This window comes from Bos mutus, chromosome 4 (genome assembly GCF_027580195.1).
Source record: "Bos mutus isolate GX-2022 chromosome 4, NWIPB_WYAK_1.1, whole genome shotgun sequence".
NCBI lineage: Eukaryota > Metazoa > Chordata > Mammalia > Artiodactyla > Bovidae > Bos > Bos mutus.
The window spans coordinates 86,243,898-86,264,109 of record NC_091620.1 but is presented as its reverse complement, the minus strand read 5'-3'; the positions used below and the strand labels follow the sequence as shown (position 1 = coordinate 86,264,109).

The window sequence follows — 20,212 nt, the reverse complement described above, 5'->3', positions numbered from 1 at the left end:
CTTGTTTTCACTTGATTATAGATATCTTTCCATGTTATTACAGATAGTCTGTTTCATCCTTTTTAGTGACTTAATATTGTTTCATTTTAAAAGGTTCCTTTTTTCTCTGCTTATTCTGTAGTAATGGATAATTTGTTGCTAACCTTGTATGTTGGATTTAGTGCTGTGATAAGTGTGTGTATATGAACCCCACTCTAGTACTCTTGCCTGGAAAATCCCATGGACGGAGGAGCCTGGAAGGCTACAGTCCATGGGGTCACTGAGGGTCAGACACGACTGAGTGACTTCACTTTCACTTTTCACTTTCACGCATCGGAGAAGGAAATGGCAACCCACTCCAGTGTTCTTGCCTGGAGAATCCCAGGGACGGGGGAGCCTGGTGGACTGCCGTCTATGGGGTGGCACAGAATCGGACACGATTGAAGTGACTTAGCAGCATGAAATATATGTGTGAATAATACATTTGTGGGTATTTTATGTTTGTGTGACTGTTTCAGCAGGATGAATTTCCTCAAAATGAAACTTTCTGGCTAAGGGTATGCATGTTAAATTTAATAGACACGTGTCAAGTTGCCCTCCAGGGTTGTGCTGCCAGTGTGCACTCCTGTTTCCACTCTCCCACCACTGTGGAAGTGCCAGTTTCTACACCCTGCACCAGTTCAGTTTACTTTTAAATGGTATCTAATTGTTTGCTTTTGCATTTCTGTGTTTACCGGAGAGGTTGAAAGATTTTCTAGTTTGTTGGCTATTTGTATTTCTTATACATACAAGAGGGAATATTTTGTATCCTTTGTCAGTTTTTCTGCAGGGAAATTACTTTTTGACTGATTTTTTATTAAAGACATTCACGCTGTCAGTATATGTAGCATATGGTTTTGCTCTGTTCATCAGTTGTCTAATAACTTGGTATATTGTTTTTAAAAATTTGTATGGTAAAACATGTCTATCATCTTTTATGCTTTAGTTATATGCTTAAATTTTTTTTTTCTAAAACGCATTGTAATATAGTGCAGTTTTTTTTGTTTTTTTTTAAACATTTTTGTCCGTAACAGGGTCTTCCCAGGTTATGCTAGTGGTGGAGAATCTGCCTGCCAGTGTGGGAGATGTAGGAGACTCAGGTTCAGTCCCTGGGTCAAGAAGATCCCCTGGAGGAGGAAATGGCAACCCACTCCAGTATTTTTGCCTGGAAAATTCATGGACAGAAGAGCCTGGCAGGCTACAGTCTACGAGGTCACAAAGAGTCAGACAAAACTGAGCAACCAAGCACACACACAAGTCTGTAATACAGTTGAGATTTCTGGTGCAAACAGTAAGAGATGCTGGTTCTTTTTTGCAGACTAGGTAGCCAGTTATTTCCGTTTCATTATTTGAATTCTATCCTTGTGCCAGTAATCTGGAATGGCAATATAAATTACAGTAAGGTGAGAATTTCGTGAGTTCCGTGAACTTGAACTTTAAGCCATTGATAGAAACCATTAGCCTCTAGTTGCTACCATATAAAAAGGCTAGTCAGTCAAAATAATATTTATTGAATGGTTTTCCCTTGAGCTATATAATGTGATTTTCCCAGTTGGCAAACAAAACACAAGGTAATATATTTTTTTAAATGTTGGTCTACAATGAATTGTTACTATTGCAAGAGCCATGGACAGATCAGTTCAGCTTTAAGATTACTGTCTGTAAATTTTGAGGAGTAACTTGTACTTTCTTTTTAAGATATCATCATTTCTTTTTAAGATATCTTAAAAGATATCTAAGAATATTGCTTAACATTCTTAGTTTTCTCTAAGAAAAAAAAAACTTACGTTTCTTCCCATGTAACATTTTTTGGATTCTGTGATTTGTGCAGAGCAGTGAATTTGGGGTTATTGTTCTGATGCCCAGTGACTATTAGAGAACATTTGCAGTTGACCTGTGGTTTTCTACACCTGAATGTACAGCAACACATCTTTTTTCACCTCAGGCTTTTCCACCCAAAGTCTGACCTTACTTTCTTTTAAGAGTTTTGGTTTTACCTCTGTTGTTGCTGAAAAATGGACTCCACCAAATATTTTCAGAGAATTGGAGAACAGTTTAGTGTTAATATTTAAATGCTATTCTGAGAATTAAGAACTGTCAACCAGGCATAGACAGAGACAAAACAAGCAAAACCCCAACAGAAGCCTGTTCTCTGTAGCCAAAGAGGGGCAGCCTAGCAAGATAAAAACTTTTAGACAGTAAACCATTCTCCTCTAACCAGACACCACAAAAGAAAGTTACCACTATACCACCCACGTTATCAAAGGCCAAGTGAGGAGCACAGACTCCCACCCTTGTGAGGCTATAACAGAGCATCCAGACTCCCCCTACACCACGTGGAGACCACATAGGGAGCCAGAACTTCTACCCTTACGCAGTAATGAGGTGCTCACCTCCCTTCCTCAGGGGTGACGTGTGGAGAGTGAGGACTTACCATTGCCCAGTGGTAAGGAGCAGTCTGCATCACAGTGTCAGTGAAGAGTATGGGGAGGGCGCCTGGAACTCCTCCCTCTGTCCAGCAGTGACAAAGAGCTCACCACCTTCAGGTGGCAGTGGAGGCTAAGCGGGAACCTAGATTTTTGCCTCCACCTGGCAGTAACAAGGTGACACCCCTCTGCCCTGCCACAGTGGTATCAGAGAATACTACTTAACATAGGAGGTTTAAATAAGATCCTGACTTTCATAATAAAATATGTAAATGTCCTGGTTACAAATATAAATCAGTTGTCATACCAAGAACTAGGGAAATCTTAAACTGAATGAAGAAAGATAACCAATGACTAATGTTAGAATTATCTGAAAAAGATTTTAAAGCAGTCAGGATTAAATGCTTCAGTGAGGAATTAATGAGCACAAAGAACAGAATGAAAGAACAGAAAGGCTCAACAGGGAAACAGTAAGTCTTAGGAGATAAATAGAGCATATAAAGAAAAACTAAATGGAAATTTTTGGGCTGAAAAATACAATGACTGAAATGAAAAGTATGAGTTAGCAGATTGACTCAAAAATAGAAAGGAGAGAACAGAGGATAGTATCAGTGAACTGAAATATAGAACGATGTAATTACCCAACCTGAACAACAGAGAGAAAATAGACTTAAAAAAAATTCCAGCACGTTAGCGACCTGTAGGATTATAACAACAGATGTAACTTTTGTGGAAGAAGAGAATGAGGGCAGAGCTGGAAAAATAATTCAAAAAAATTATGACCAAAAACTTTTCCAAATTTTTCAAGAGACACAGACCTCAGATTCAAGAAACTGAGTGAACCCCAAAAATGATTAGTCAAAAAAGTCCATGCCCTGATACATCATAAGTAAGCGTCTGAAAACTTAAAAGAGCAACTTAGGAAAAAAAACACTTGGACTTACCTGGTGACCTTAGGATTCTGGGCTGTCACTGTGGTGGCCTGGCTTCAATCCCTGGTCAAGGACGATCCCACAAACTGTGTGATATGGCCAAAAAAAAAAAAAACTTTTCAAAAGCACCTAGAGAAAAGCAACACTTAATGGTGAGAAGACAAGTCAAATGATAGTGGATTTCTCATCACAAACCATCAAGTCTGGAAATAAGTGGCATATGTATGTATATATATATATTTAATTGGAGGATAATTGCTTTACAATGTTGTGTTGGTTTCTGGCATATTGTGTTTTAAATGCTTAAAGAAAAGAACTCTTAATCTAGAATTCTATACCCAGTGAAAATATCCTTTAGGAATTAAGGGAAATCAAAGGTATTTCTTAGATGAAGGAAAAGAGTTTGTTACCAGCAGACCCACACTAAGAAATAGCTAAAGAAGTTCTTTCATTGGAAAAGAAATGTTAAAAATAGAGGAAACTTGGAACAATCAGGAAGGAAAGAAAAACAGTGCATAAAAATAAAGGTAGGTCACTAGATTCTTTTTCTTCTTGATTTTTCTAAACTGAAGCAAAAATTGTTGAAGGAAAAATTATAACACTGCTTGATGTGATTCTAAATTTATGTAGAGGAAATATTTAAGGCAGTATCTTATAAATGAAGTAATTGGTAAAAGGATGGCGTATTCAGATTTTTAAATCTGAATAAAACAAATCAAGGAGAGGGAGAGAGAGACTTTAAGAAATTCGCTGCTTATGCAGTTGTGGAGCCTGGAAAGTCCAAAATCTTCAGGGCAGGCTGAAAATTCTGGCAAAAACTGATGTTTAGGTCCTAAGTCTGAAGGCAGTCAATCTGGGGACAAAATTCCTCCTGTTCCAGAAACCGTAGTCTTTTCATAAGATCTTCAGCTTACTAGATGAAGTACACTCACATTATGGTGAGTGATTACATTACTGAAAATCTACTGGCTTAAATGCTGTGCTAAGTTGCTTCAGTCATGTCTGACTCTTTTTTGACGCTATGGACTGTAGCTTGCCAGCCTCCTTTGTCCATGGGATTCTCAGGAAAGAATACTAGAGTGGGTTGCCATGCCATCCTCCAGGGGATCTTCCTGACCCAGGAATCAAACCTGAGTATCCTATGGCTTCTGCGTTGCAGGTGGATTCTTTACCACTGGGCCTTGCTAATCCCATCAAAAAAGTACTTTCGCAGCAGTATCCAGACTGGTAGATTTGTCTACATACCATAGCCTAGCCAAATTGACACAAAATGAACCGTCGCAGATGATGGTTGTTCAGTCACTCAGTTGTGTCCTACTCTTTGCAACCCCATGGACTGCAGCACGCCAGGCTTCCCTGTTCTTCACCATCTCCTGGAGCTTGCTCAAACTCATGTCCATTGAGTTGGTGATGCCATCCAACTATCTCATCCTCTGTTGCTTCCTTCTCCTGCCTTCAGTTTTTCCCAGCATCAGGATCTTTTCCAGTGAGTCAGCTCTTTACATTAGGTGGCCAAAGTATTGGAGTTCCAGCTTCAGCATCAGTCCTTCCAGTGAATATTCAGGATTGATTTCCTTTAGGATTGACTGGTTTGATCTTCTTGCAATCCAAAGAACTCTCAAGAGTCTTCTCTAATACCATAGTTTGAAAGCATCAATTCTTCAGTGCTCAGCCTTCTTTGTGGTCCAGCTCTCACATCCATACATGACTACTGGAAAAATGGTATCTTGGACTCTATGGACTTTTGTTAGCAAAGTAGTGTCTCTGCTTTTTAATATGCTGTCTAGGTTGGTCATAGCTTTCCTTCCAAGGAGCAATCGTCTTTTAATTTCATGGCTGCAGTCACTGTTTGCAGTGATTTTGTAGCCCAAGAAAATAAAATTTGTCACTGTTTCCATTGTTTCCATATCTGTTTGTCATGAAGTGATGGGACCAGATGTCATGATCTTAGTTTTTTGAATGTTGACTTTTAAGCCAACTTTTTTTCTCTCCTCTTTCACCTTAATCAAGGGACTTTTTAGTTCCTCTTCACTTTCTGCTGTAAAGGTGGTGTCATCTACATATCTGAGGTTCTTGATATTTCTCCCTGCAATCTTGATTCCAGCTTGTGCTTCATCCAGCCAGGCATTCGCATGATGTACTCTGCATATAAGTTAAATAAGCAGGATGACAGTATACAGCCTTGATGTACTCCTTTCCCAATTTTGGATCAGTCTGTTATTCTATGTCTGGTTCTAACTGTTGTTGCTTCTTGACTGGCATACAGGTTTCTTAGGAGGCAGGTAAGGTGGTCTGGTATTGCCATCTCTTGAAGAATTTTCCACAGTTTGTTGTGATCCACACAGTCAAAGGCTTTAGTATAGTCAGTGAAGCAGAAGTAGATGTTTTTCTGGAATTCTCTTGTTTTTTTCTATGATCCAGTGGATGTTGGCAATTTGATCTCTGGTTCCTCTGCCTTTTCTGAATCCGGCTTAAACATCTGTAAGTTCTTGGTTCATGTACTGTTAAAGCCTCACTTGGAGAATTTTGAGCATTACTTTGTTAGCATGTTAAATGAGTGCAATTGTATGGTAGTTTGAGCATTCTTTGGCATTGCCTTTCTTTGGGGTTGGAATGAAAACTGACCTTTTCCAGTCCTGTGGCCACTGCTGAGTTTTCCACATTTGGTGGCATATTGCGTGCACCACTTTCACAGCATCATCTTAGATTCAGGATTTGAAATAGCTCAACTGGAATTCTATCACCTCCACTAGCTTTGTTGGTAGTGATGCTTCCTAAGGCCCACTTAACTTTGCACTCTAAGATATCTGGTTCTAGGTGAATGATCACACCATCATGGTTATCTGGGTCATTAAGGTCTTTTTTTGTATATTTCTTCTGTGTATTCTTGCCACCGGTTTGTAATCTTTTCTGCTTCTGTTAGGTCCATACTGTTTCTCTCCTTTACTGTGCCCATCTTTGCATGGAATGCCTCCTTGGCATCACTGATTTTCTTGAAGAGACCTCTAGGCTTTCCTATTCTGTTGTTTTCCTCTATTTCTTTGCTTTATTCATTTAGGACAGCTCTCTTATCTCTCCTTGCTATTCTTTGGAACTCTGCATTCAGATGGATATATCTTTCCTTTTCTTTGCCTTTCGCTTCTCTTCTTTTCTCAGCTATTTGTAAGGCCTCCTTGGATAACCATTTTGTCTTTTTGCATTTCTTTTTCTTGGGGATGGTTTTTTTTTTTAATCTTTAAAAAAATTCTTATTGGAGTTTAGTTGATTTATAATATTGTATTTCAGGTGCATAGGAAAGTGAATCAGTGATACATATATCCACTCTTTTTTATATTCTTTTCCCATGTGGGTCATTAGAGATTACTGAATAGAGTTCCCTGTGCTATTCAGTAGGTCCTTATTTTCTATTTTCTATTTAGTAGTGTGTATATGTATATTGGGTTGTTGGAAAAGGCTGTTTGCTATGATCAGTGCATTCTCTTGGCAAAAGTCTGTTAGCTTTTGCTTTGCTTTATTTTGTACTCCAATGGCACACTTGCCCGTTACTCCAGGTATCTCTTGACTTCCTCCTTTTGCATTCCAGTCCCCTATAATGAAAAGGACATCTGTTTTGGGTGTTAGTTATAGAAGGTCTTGTAGGTCTTCATAGAACCGTTCAACTTCAGCTTCTTTTGCGTTCGTGGTTGGAGCATAGACTTGGATTACTGTGATACTGAATGATTTGCCTTGGAAACTAACCAAGATCATTCTGTCATTTTTGAGATTACACCCAGGTACTGCATTTTGGATTATTTTGTTGACTGTGAGGACTTCTTCATCTTTCACTGCAAAGGATATAATTAGTCTGTTTTCACACCATCTGGTGATGTCCATGTGTAGAGTCGTCTCTTGTGTTGTTAGAAGACAGTGTTTGTTATGACTAGTGCATTCTCTTGGCTTAACTCTGTTAGCCTTTGCCCTGCTTCATTTTATACTCCAAGGCCAAATTTGCCTGTTACTCCAGGTATCTCTTGACTTCTACTTTTGCATTCCAGTCCCATGTGATGAAAAGGACATTTTTTTTTTTTTGGTGTTAGTTGTAGAACGTCTTGTAGGTCTTCATAGAACCGTTCAGCTTCTTCAATGTTAGTGATTGGGGCATAGACTTGGATTACTGTGATATTGAATGGCTTGCATCGGAAACAAACAGAGATCATTCTGTCGTTTTTAAGATTGCACCCAAGTACTGCATTTTGGACTCTTGCTGATTATGGGGGCTACTCCATTTCTTCTAAGGGATTTTTGCCCACAGTAATAGATATAATGGTCATCTGAATTAAATTCACCCATTCCAGTCCATTTAGTTCACTGATTCCTAAAATGTTGACATTCACTCTTGCCATCTCCTGTTTGACCACTTTCAGTTTAGCTTGATTCATGGACCTAACATTCCATGTTCCTATACAGTATTGTTCTTTACAGCATCAGACTTTACTTCCACCACCAGACATACCTACAGCTGGGGGTTCTTTAAGCTTTGGCTCTGGCTCTTCATTCCTTTTGAAGCTATATCTCCGCTCTACTCCGGTAGCATTTTGAGCACCAACCAACCTGGGGAGTTCATCTTTCAGTGTCATATCATTTTGCATTTTTCATACTGTTCATTGGGTTCTCAAGGCAAGAGTACTGACGTGGTTTACCATTCCCTTCTGCAGTGGACCACGTTTTGTCAGAACTCTCCACCATGACCCACCATCTTGGGTGGCCCTACACAGCATGGCTTATAGTATCATTGAGTTAGACAAGGCTGTGGTCCATGTGATAAGTTTGGTTTGTTTTCTGTGATTGTGGTTTTCATTCTGTCTTCCTTCTGATGGGTAAGAGTAAGAGGCTTGTGGAAGCTTCCTGATGGGAGGGACTGGCTGTGGGGAAACTGGGCCTTACTCTGTTTGGGGAGGCCATGCTCAGTAAATCTTTAATCCAATTTTCTGCTGATGGGTGGGGCTGTGTTCCCTCCCTGTATCTTGGCCTTAGGCCAAACTATGTTAGGGGTAATGGTGACCTCTTGCAAAAGGATTTATGCCAGGATGCTGTGGCTCCCATGACTGTTGTAGTCAGTGCCCGTGATTACGCAGTAGGCCACTGTCAACCCACACCTGTGCTGGAGGCTCCAGGACACTCAGCAGCAAATCTGGCTCAGTCTCTTGTGGGGTCACTGTTCCTTTCTCCTGCTTCCTGGTGCATACAAGGTTTTTGTTGTGCCCTCCAAGAGTCTGTTTCCCCAGTCTTGTGGAAGTTCTGTAATCAAATCCCACTGACCTTCAAAGTCAAATTCCCTGGGGATTCTCAGTCCCTTTGCTGGATCTGCTGGATCACAGATGGTTAAGAGAGGTAAAGCTTCTGTATATCACTATGATTGGTAAAATGACTATCGTACATTATGTATAAGGTGTAATATCCAGAACAGCTAAAACTTGCAGAGAGATACATTTAAAAACCCTTCAGAAAAATAAAAAAAGAATTCTAAAAAGTACTCAAGTACCCCATAGGAAGGCAGGAAAAGGAAAACAGGGAAGTGAAAAAACAGAACAAACAAAAGATGAAATTTCAGACTTAAGTCCTAATATACCAGAATTACATTAATTATTAGTGGTATAAATACACTAGTTTGAGGACATTGGCAGATTGGGTTAAAAAACATGACAAAGTATGTGCTGTCTACAAGAAACTCACTTCAAACTTAATGATACTGGCTGGCTGTAAGTAGAAGGATTGGAAAAGATATTTCATGCAAATATTTGTCAAAGGAATGCAGGGATGTCTACATTAATAACAGATCAAGTAGACTTCAGAGGAAAGAAAACTACCAGTGTTAGAGAAGGACATTATATAATCATAAAGGGATCAATCTACCCAGAAGAAATAACAGTCCTAAATGTATCTACAAAAATGGTAGAACTGAAAACAAAAATGCATAAATCCACAATTAGAGTTGAGAATTTAAACACTGCTCTCTCAGAAACTGATAGAACTAGGCAGAAAATCTACAAAGATATAAAAGACCTGAAGAACACAGTCTAAGCAATGGACTCCTACATATTTGGAAGCTCCATTAATAACAGCAAGATAACATTTTTTTTTCAAATTCTGTAAGCACTTTATTTATCATTGAAGAAGAAACACAGGAGCATTGTGTTGGCTTCAATGAGACCAAATAGTTAATCTTTAACATAGCTACCACACTCCAAAATAGAAGCCAACACAGGGGATATACATGGGTTTTAACAGTCCATAGAACATTTACAAAAATAGTTATCCTAAGACATAAAACAGACCTCAACAAATTTATAAGAATTGGGATCGTAAAGTGTATTCTGTGACTGCAGTGAACTCAAAATAGAAATAAAAGAGTGGTAATAGGACAATCCCCAAATGAAAGTGAAACATAAAAAATTGTGGGACACAGCTACAGCCATGCTGAGAGAGAAGTTTACTTTAGAAAAGTACATACTTTAGAAAAGAGAAGTCTTAAATGTATAATCTGAGCTCCCACCTCAAGAACCTAGAAAAAGAAGAGCTAAAGAAACCCAGAGCAGAGCAGAAAGAAGGAAATGATTAAAATAAGAACAGAAATAAATGAAATTGAAAGAAAATCAGTAGAGAAAATCAATGCAACAAAGAGCTTTTCCTTTGAAAGAGTGGGGAATAAACTGGCAAACTTCTAATAAGACTGACAGAAAAATTGCAGTGTCACTACAGACACTGCAAATATCAAAATAATAAGAGACTAAGAACAGCTCTACCCATAAACATAGGAACTTATATGAAAAGGGTTGGTACCTCTAAAGCTGTGAACTAGCACAGTCACCCAGTATGGAATAAGTAATTCGAATAGCTCTGTATAGGCATAGCTCAGAGATACTTGGTTCTAGACCACTGAGATAAAGCAAGTCATTCCAAGTTTTTGGTTTCACAGTGCATGTAAAAGTTACATTTACACTGTAGTTTATTAGGTGTACAATAGGAATAGCATTATCCAAGAAACCAAATAAATGTACACACTGTAATTAAAAATACTTTATTGCTAAAAAATGCTAACCATTATCTGAGCCTTCAGCAAGTCATACTTTTTTTTTTTAAACTGGTCTTGCCTTGATGTCAATGGCTGATGACTGGTCAGGGTGGTGTTGCTGAGGTTGGCAGGCTGTGACAATTTCTTAACATAAAACAGCAGTGACGTTTGCCGCATCAGTTGACTGATTCACAAATGATTTCTTTCTAGTACGCCATGCTGTTTGATAGTGTTTTACCCACAGTAGAACTTCTAGAAATAAGTCCTCAAACTCGGCTGCTGCCTTGTCAACTAAGTTTATGTAATATTCTTAATTTTTTTTTTCTCTTTTTGTCATTGCAAGTCTTCATAGCAACTTCACTAGGAGTAGAGTCCATGTCAGTAAACCAGTTACTTTACTCATTCCTTAAAGAAGCAACTCCTCATTTGTTAAAGGGTTTTTTTTTGTTTGCTAATTTTTTTTTCTGTCATGAGATTGCATCAACTCAGTGACAATCACCAGACTCCACTTCGAATTCCAGTCCCCATACTGTTTTCACATACCTGCACATCTGATCACAGATCACCATAACAAATACCATAATGAAAAAGTTTGAAATATTGCGACAATTACCAAAATGTGACACAGAGACATGAAGAGAGCAAGTGCTGTTGGAAAAATGGCACCGATACACTTCCCTGGCACAGGGTTGCCACAACCTGTCAATTTGTATAAAAAAAAAATCACAGTATTTACAAAGTGAGATAATGTTTGTAACTGTTAGGGAAATTGACTATAAGAACTTCCAAAAAGAAATCTTCAGGCCCAGGTGGTTGCACTGGAGAATTCTATCAAAAATTTTAATAGCAATTAGTATCAATCTTACACAGTCATTTCCAGAAAATAGAAGAGGAGAGAACACTTCCCAGTCCATTTATAAGGCTAGTATTAACTTTACACCAAAACCAAAGACTGCATTGGTAATAAAAACTAAAGACCAGTATCCCTCATGAGTATAGATGTGCAGGTCCTTAGGAAAAACTTAGCAAGTGGAATTCAACAACATATACAGAGAATTAATTACTGTTACCAAGTGGCATTTATTCCAGGGATGCAAGTCTGTTTTAATTTTCAAAAAGCAGTCAGCTTAATCCATCATAGTAGAAGGTTAATGAAAAGAAAAAGGGTTACTGTAAGAGAGCAACCCAGGAATCCTTGTGGTGAAGGAAATACCCTGCATCTTGACTGTACCAGTATAGACTCTAGTAGTGATGTGTTATGTGATTTTGCAAGATGTCACTATTAGGGGAAACTGGGTAAAGGGTACTGGAATCTTGTGTTTGTTACTTCTTGCACTTAGTCAGATCATTATATAGCTTTTCTTTTCTCGCTTAAAAACTAGGCTTTTTTAATGTACCTAGGCATTTAATTTGTATGTGAAGTTTGATGAGAACATCTCTTGATCTACTCACGAGATCTAAACAGTGTGCCTTGCACTCTTAAGTAGGGAAGTAATAAAATATTTGTTGAATGATATAATTTATTCAGCACTCAGTGGGAGAGGGTAGCTGTATTAAAAATATAAAAGACTGAACAATTAATGTACACTTAATTACAGAGTTTATGAGGCTTTTGAAATGATTTTTACCTAGCTATTTGCTCTGATATTTAAATTAGCTTTTAGTTCTTAGGAAGCATTCTTGTTTTGTTGCTGGCTTCATAATAAAACTTTACAGTGAGTAATTTGCTTTGATCAAGAAGTGACTTCTAACTTTTCTCCCTTGTACAATTAAGCAGATTTTAGTGGCAGTAAAATATTCATTTGAATTTGAAAAATATTAATAAGGAAAAGTTTTTGACTTACATTTTAAACACTTAATGTGTTTTATTTTCATTAGTCATTTTTGCATTTTACTATAATTGTGTTTCTTTTTTGTGTACACATGATTAATTTTATTTGTATCTGCCTCTCCTCACATTTATACAAATAGTAAAACCTATTGGGATATAAAAAAGAGATAAATCAAGATAGAGACATATAGGTATGGAAGTTTATTTTACTTTGTATAATATCTTTAAGGTTCATCCATTTTGTATCGTGTATTAGAGATCATTGTTCCTTTTTATGGCTAAATAATATTCTCTTGTGTGTGAATACCACATTTTGTTCATCTTGTCGCCTACTGATGGACACTTAGGTTATTTCCACCTTTTTGCTATTGTGAATAATTCTGAAATAAACACTGGTGTACAGGTACCTCTTGGAGTCTCTTTCACTTTTTAAAGGTATGTACCTGGGAGTGGAATTTCTGGGTCGTATGGTTTGATCCCTGGGTTGGGAAGATCTCCTGGAGAAGGGAAAGGCTACCCACTCCAGTATTCTGGCCAGAGAATTCCATGGACTATATAGTCCGTGAGGTTGCAAAGAGTCAGGCACGACTGAGCGGCTTTCACTTTTACTTTTTTCATGGTATGTTTAGGTTTTTTAGAAACTGCCTGGCTGTTTTGCATGATGGCTATGCCATTTTATAGTCCCACTAGCCGTATATGTGGATTCTAACTTCCTCATGTTCTTGCCGGTGTTTGTTATTTTCCCGTTCTCTGATTATAGCCATCCTAGCAGGTGTAAAGTGATGTATCATGTGATGTTTGGTATTGTTTCACATGCTTACTGATCAGTTGCATATCTTTGAAGAAATGTTTTTTTCAAGTTCTTTGCTGATTTTAAAAATTGAGTTGTTTATCTTTTTATTGTTGGGTTTAGGAGTTCTTTATATGCTCTTGATATTAAGCCCTTATCAGATACATGATTTGCAAATATTTTCTTCCATTTTGTAGATTGTCATCTCCCTTTCTGGATAGTATCTTTTGATTTCCAAAAGTTTTAAATTTTGATGAAGTCCAATTTACCTATTTTATTTTTCTTCTACCTATTTTTTTTTTCTGATGACTTACTAACAGAACCATTAGCAATTTCATGAGCTGTTGTTGAAATGATTTTTTCTCTGATCACAGATAGGGGTTGAGGTGCCATTTTTGGTCCAGGGTCAACAAAAAGTAACAATATTAGATGTCACTGACTGAATACCTAATATGTGCTAGGTGCCATTGGGAATCCTGAGTAAAAAGACTTAAAATGAAGCAGAGGGTCATAATTTCATTCTCTTTTTTTTCTTTTTATTTTAATTGGAGGCTAATTACAATATTGTGGTTTTTGCCATACATTCACATGAATCAGCCATGGGTGTACATGTGTTCCCCATCCTGACCCTCCCTCCCACCTCCCTCCCCAGCCCATCCCTCAGGGTCATCCCAGTGCACCAGCCCTGAGCACCCTGTCTCATGCATCAAACCTGGACTGATGATCTATTTCACATATGTTAATATACATGTTTCAATGCTATTCTGTCAAATCATCCCACCCTCGCCTTCTCCCACAGAATCCAAAAGACTGTTCTTTACATCTATATCTCTTTTGTTGTCTCGCATATAGGGTCATCGTTACCATCTTTCTAAATTCCATATATATGCGTTAATATACTGTATTGGTGTTTTTCTTTCTGACTTACTTCGCATAATTTCATTCTTGCCAGGTAAATTCTGCTGACATCATTGTAACCTCCCGGAGAGATTAGAAGATAGTTCCCCTATCATTTGCTAGTCAGAACTACTATCTGTTCTGCACTAACCAGGTTCCTGGCTCTGCTCTGGTTCCTGGGTTCCCCCCACATTTCAGCCTGTGGAGGTTCTAGGTTTTTTTGTTTCTACATTTCATTGAGTTTCTTGCTTAGCTAGCTTTCTACCTTAGCTGCCTAGCCCACATCATCTTTACAGACTGCTTAAGAATCTCAAAGTAAATGGATTTCTTACAGAGGGACTAACATTTTAAACTAGCCCTTAAATCTGTTTTATTGCATTAGAAAAGTGAATTTCCCCACATTTATAACTGAAATTATTCCTATAAGAAGCTCTGTATGTGATACTATTGATTAAAATACTGAGGCTTTTCCTGTTTGTGGTTTGAGTACTTTCTTTCTAGTATATTTCAGATGATTCAATAATTGTTCATGTTTCCCGTCAAACTATGAAAGCACAAATATTAAGTGCTCTATCACTGTTTATTATGATTTATTCTCATTTTTTCCCCCTAGCGGATCTAAGAAGAACAATTGCTGTCCTTTTGGATGACATTTTACAACGTTTGGTAAAGCTGGAGAACAAAGTCGACTATATTGTTGTGAACGGCTCAGCAGCTAGCACTACGAGTGGTACTAGTGGGAACCCAGTGCCACTGACCACAAATAAAAGGGTAAAAGCCTCAGGCAGCATTAGATAGCAGTGGAGGATGACCTCGTGCTGCTACACTCACCATGGATTATGTCCTATGGCAGAAAATCACTGGTAGCATAGAGTGATACTTTACAGTAAAAGCTCTGCGCATTTTCAAGGAGTATGCTGCATTCATGGAACTTTAATTCTGTATATAATTTAAAAGTTATTAGTTTGCTTTCAGGCACATCTCTTCAATGCTGTACTATAGCCTTAAAGGGAATTTGGTAACATGGTTGATGTAGTAAGCAGGTAGGTGATCTTTGTATAAATCTTTGTGTTTGAGACCAAGTTGAAACAAAAACACTGAAAGACGGATTCATTTCTACAAAATATTTATTTAAATATATAACATTTTTTAGACAAATGAGGAATATTGTTATTGAATCGTTTTGTCATTTGTTATGGATAGATGTGAATGTTGGACTGATACTATTAGAAAATGTGCTTACTTCCAGTACTTACTATATTTTGTTATTCAGATTATGAGCAGAGAGAAAGGAAGTGTAATATTGAAAATAGTGTTTTGAAATGATGACCCAAAGAATGTCTTCATTTGCACTATCCCTTCAGAATAACTGAAGGTTAATTATTGTATATTAAAAAAAATTACATTTGTAAGAGTATAATCTTGAAATGGGTAGTAGCCACTGTTCGTAAACTATTCTAAACATTGGGGCAATTAAATAACATTAAAATAGTAATCTCCAATCTCGTATGTAACATTTTCTTATATACTTGTATTCTGAAGAATAAAAGATATTTTTATGATGAGATTAAATATTAATTCATGATTTTTCATATAGATGAATGTTAATTTAAAAATATAACACTTTGATTATGCTGTCAAGAAAGCACATTATTTCCATATTTGGGTAATTTTTGCTTTTATTATATTGACAAGGAAGCGGGAAACTGAGATATTTGTGAGACTGGAACTCTTAAGGACTTTAGCCAGATGTGTATAATAAAAGTATTTGTGTTGCATTAAATTGTTTGGAAAATGTTAACATTATAGTATATAGAATATATACTCTTTATGAAATGTTGGATTTGTATGATATACAGTAGATATTCATTTTATGTAGTGACCATTTAAAAATAAGAGCATTTAAAATGTAATTTAAATTATGAAGATGGACTATCTTTTCAGGAAAACAGCTATTCTATATATAGCACAAGAGAGCTCAATCTTGGGTAATTCTGGTATAGAGCAAAGTACACCTTTATTTAAATTTTCCTTGTTGCAAATTTAATTGCCATATGGTGCCCTATGTTTCATAGTATTTATTCTCTAAGTGCAGCTAGCTTCTAGATTTAGACTGTATTGTATTTAGTTTTGGAAATTGTATTGTTCATTATTACAATGTGCTACCAGACGTGGTAGCAATAATTATACTGGTTTATTAAAGTAAGTATGAGAAAATACTTCTTGAAGGTATCTTTGCAAACTCTTCCCTGTACCCTGCCATTATGTGAAGAAATTATTTACATACCGTTTCCAGGTGAAGTTTGGAATAGTTGTTCAGTCTCTCATTAGATGTGTACATTTTTTGTTTTTGTTTTCAGGGATGAAATAAAATGTATTATTTGTACTTTAAAGTGTTATAAGTTTTCTTCTTTAATGATGATTGTTCTTTTAATAAATGGTAGTGATTAAAAGGAATTTTAGATAATTTTGGGTTTTATTCCATCAATTTCCAATAGCTGTTTCAAAAGAGAAAAATGAAAGATTGCCTCATTCAGATTAGAAGAGTCTGAACTTGGGGATTGATGGGAACGAATTCTGAGGTTTGTGATTGGAAGTGGTTCCTAGATTTGTTCCCTCAAGTTGAGGTTTACTGTTGAGTCTTTTTTTTAAATTTTAATTTTACATTGGAGCATAGTTGATTACCAGTGTTGTGTTAGTTTCAGGTATCCAGCAAAGGGATTCAGTTATACACGTGTCTGTTCTTTTTCAAATTCTTTCTTCATTAGGTTATTACAGAGTACCGAGCAGAGTTCCCTGTGTTGTACAGTAGGTCCTTGTTGATTATCTGTTTTAAACATAGCCCTGTGTACATGTCAATCCCGAACTCCCAATCTATTCCTCCCCCTCTACCCTTCCCTCCTGTTAACCATAAGCTTATGCTGTAAGTCTGTGAGTATATTTCTGTTTTGTAAATAAATTCATTTTTATCATTTTGTTAGATTCTGTATATAAGCAATATCATACGGTCTTTGCCTTTGTCTGACTTCCTTCAGTTTGTATGATCATAATCTTCAGGTCCATCCATGTTGCTGCAGATGGCATTATTTCTTTGTTTTTAATGGCTGAGTAATATTCAAGTGTGTGTGTGTGTGTGTGTGTGTGTATATATGTATCTTTTTTTATTAGTGTCAGTATCTTTCAGACATCTTTCCAGAATGAATTTAGGGCTTCCAGTAAGTCTTTATTAGGTCAAATGTTACTTCATGTTGCTTCTTTTTGAGTGTTGATTAGCATTATTCATTTAAATAAATCATTTTTCATTTAGCTTTCTTGGAGTGTTTAATTCAGTCATCCACCCACTCTTTCTTTACTATTTCATATCAATTAGACATTAATAGTTAATACTGATTTTTTTTTTTTCAGACCAGGAAGTAAACTTTGGTTCTGAGGATTCTCTTTAAATGGGAAGGTGATGCGAGGTATAATAGCAAAGTTTGAGGAGAGGAAACATTTTGAACCATTGGTGTTTGGAAATTTACCCATAACAGATTATGTTCAATTTTGAGATAAATGTGCTTTTTGTTTGCTTTTGCATCTTCAGAGTTTGAAAGGAGGAAAAAAAAATTCCCTTTTGAGTCTTTTCTTGAGATTGGAATTGGGAGTTTCAGGCCAGAAGCCTTGAGTGGATAATTGAAGCAGGAGAGCCCAGAAAGGGGATCTCTGCCAGGTAAAAAGGGCCACTGGCCTCTGCCTCTTGAAAGAGGCTCTACACGTTGTGTATTAAAACTATTCAAAACCACAGTGTGTTCTGGGAGGAAGGATTTGGAGAATTTACTTTTAATAATATCCCTCATGTGATGATATCATTACAGTAACACTGAACATCTACTAAGGGCTGAGCCCTGCACTGTGCCGTCATGTACAATGTCTTATTTTAATCTTCAAAACAGCATTGTGAGGTAGGTTCTGTTAATCCCCATTTTGTAGGTGAGGGACTAAGGTATGGAGAAGCTGGATATGAGGGCTCTGGTCACAGATCTTTTATGCTGTTCAGCAGAGATTCAGACCTAGAAGGGTTGGTTTATAGGGTCTGTGCTCTTGGTCACTGTGCCTTATCAGCTGTTCTGCGAATCTTGGCTTAAGTAAGCTCAAGCATTCTCCCTTCTTCCTCTTATCTTGTCCCCTGGACCTACGGACTTTTCTGTTGTGATCCAGGAGAGAGCTCCTCACTGTCCTCAAATGCCTGGGTCAACAAAGTGCATAGAGTCTAAAGAGGCATCACACAGTAGGTGCTGGGCTCCCAGGCATTGGTGGTAGCTCCAACCCAGGCTGATGGCCCAGGATGGCTGGGCCATTTGTGAATAACGGGAGATGAACACACACCATAGTATTTGGGAGCTTATAAACAAGCCTGTCACGATAGCGGCTGTTACATCACATCTTGGACTAAAGAGAAGGGAGGAATCAACTTGGTGTATATTCTCTAGGGTGAATAGAATCTGCTCAGTCTTCCCCTTAGGGCCATTTTTTGTGTGTCCAGCATGGAATTTAGGGCACTTCTCCATCAGTATCTAGTATGTGTGTGCATGCTCGGTCGTGTCCGACTCTGTGACCTCAAGCACTGTAGCCCACCAGGCTCCATGCAAGAATTTTGCCTGGATTTGCCAGGCAAGAATACTGGAGTGGGTTGCCGTTTCCTTCTCCAGGGGATCTTCTTGACCCAGGGATTGAACCTGCATCCTCCTGCTTTGGCAGGCGGATTCTTTACCACTGAGCCATGTAGGAAGTTATTGAGAGTATTTTAAATTGCAAAAGCTCTGAGTCCACCTGTTTTCTGTCTCTGGATGATTTCTGCTCACTGTACATGGTCCTTGCACTGATTACCAGCCTGGAATTAATCTCTCCATGGAGAAGTGAGGAAAATTTTTCATAGAATTCATCTTTTTAGCATTTTCATTAATACTCATCCTGTATAAATAAAAGGGTTCTCTGGCCTTCCCCTGAATTTGATGTATTTAAAAGTAGAATGAATGTAAAGAATGTTTGTTGTGAACTTTAACAGTGCATTTTAGCTAAAAATGCCCTTCTTTTAGCTTCCAGGCAAAGACACAGTTGGAGGAGAAAGGCAGTCAGAAGTTGGGGGTTGGAGGATTGACATATTTATGTAGTTTATTCTCTCTTTATAGGCTGCTACTTTTTCTGCCTTGGGAAATAACTAAATGGTGCTTGGAAATAAACTCTTCCAGGAAGTTGCTATGAATATTGATAGTTTCAAGTAAAAATAACTTTCTCTTTACGTGGCTTAATTCTTCTTATCTTTTCCCCTAAATATCAAGTGCTAAAAACAATGTTAAGTTTAAATACAGTGCTGAATAACCATGGTTAAAGCAGAAGAAAGGTTGCTCTTTTTTTGATTAAAACAAGTGACTTCTGACACAGAGTGTTAGCTTAGGGGCCCAGAGACCGCAAAAGTGGCCACTCTGCCTTCTGTTTCTAGAAAGAAACTTTTCCTGAGGCTGAAAAGGAAGCCAAGGCCACAGCTCTAAAAGGAGGAAGTTTTTCTTCCTGTCGATTAGGGCTCTGTTAACTTTATCGGAAATAATGAACTTGGAGAGGACATAAATAAGCTCTACTTTTTACACCTTTCTCCAGGGAGTCTTCACTTCACATATACTGATGCCAAGGTGGAGAGAACTGATTTATTCGCAACCCAGAAGGCCAGATGGAAAGTATTCTTTGCCTGTGCAAAGCTAGTATTTCTTGCTGATGATAAGGCATGAGTGCTGGCTTCGTGAAATAATGTCCCATGATAATAGGCACGGCTGGGACCCATTACAATCTTACAATGTCCCATTGGGATTCCAAGCAGATGAAGCCCAGCCCTAAAGAAGTCACAACTACGAAACAATTCTGCTGTCAGGCTTTGACTACCCTGTTTTATATCATGTAGTCCTGATTTGTTCTTTTCTATTTGCTTTCTTGGAAACCCTTCCCCTTACTCTCTCTGGTTTGAGTACAGTTTTTTTCCCCAATATAAAGTCGGGTTTTCCCTACTTAGTATTCCAGGCTTTCCACTCCCAGCCTCAAGAGATTGCCCCTTTCTTTGGAATCGTGTTATCACTTGTGGTCCCTGCTTCATGCATTTAGTCCTTCATTCACACTGTTTCCTCCGGATTCCCTTCTCCCAGCTGTCACGAGTGGCTTCTCTTTCTTAAAGTCTTAACTGAAAGCCACTTCTATAGAAAGACCTTCTCTCACTACCATTCTAAAATAGGAGGCTTTTCT

General features: G+C 37.7%; 1 protein-coding gene across 5 annotated transcripts in view; it reads left to right on the top strand.

Moving 5' to 3' along the window:
• CCDC126 (coiled-coil domain containing 126) overlaps positions 1 to 16,338 on the top strand; it is a 42,321-nt gene extending 25,983 nt beyond the window's left edge. For all 5 annotated transcript variants that reach the window (XM_005901261.2, XM_070369726.1, XM_070369725.1 and 2 more), the window contains one exon: positions 14,559 to 16,338. In XM_005901261.2, the coding sequence (XP_005901323.1) occupies positions 14,559 to 14,743 (185 nt within the window). In that variant the 3' untranslated portion in view covers positions 14,744 to 16,338. The remainder of the gene's footprint in view (positions 1 to 14,558) is intronic.
• Positions 16,339 to 20,212: the final 3,874 nt, after the last annotated feature.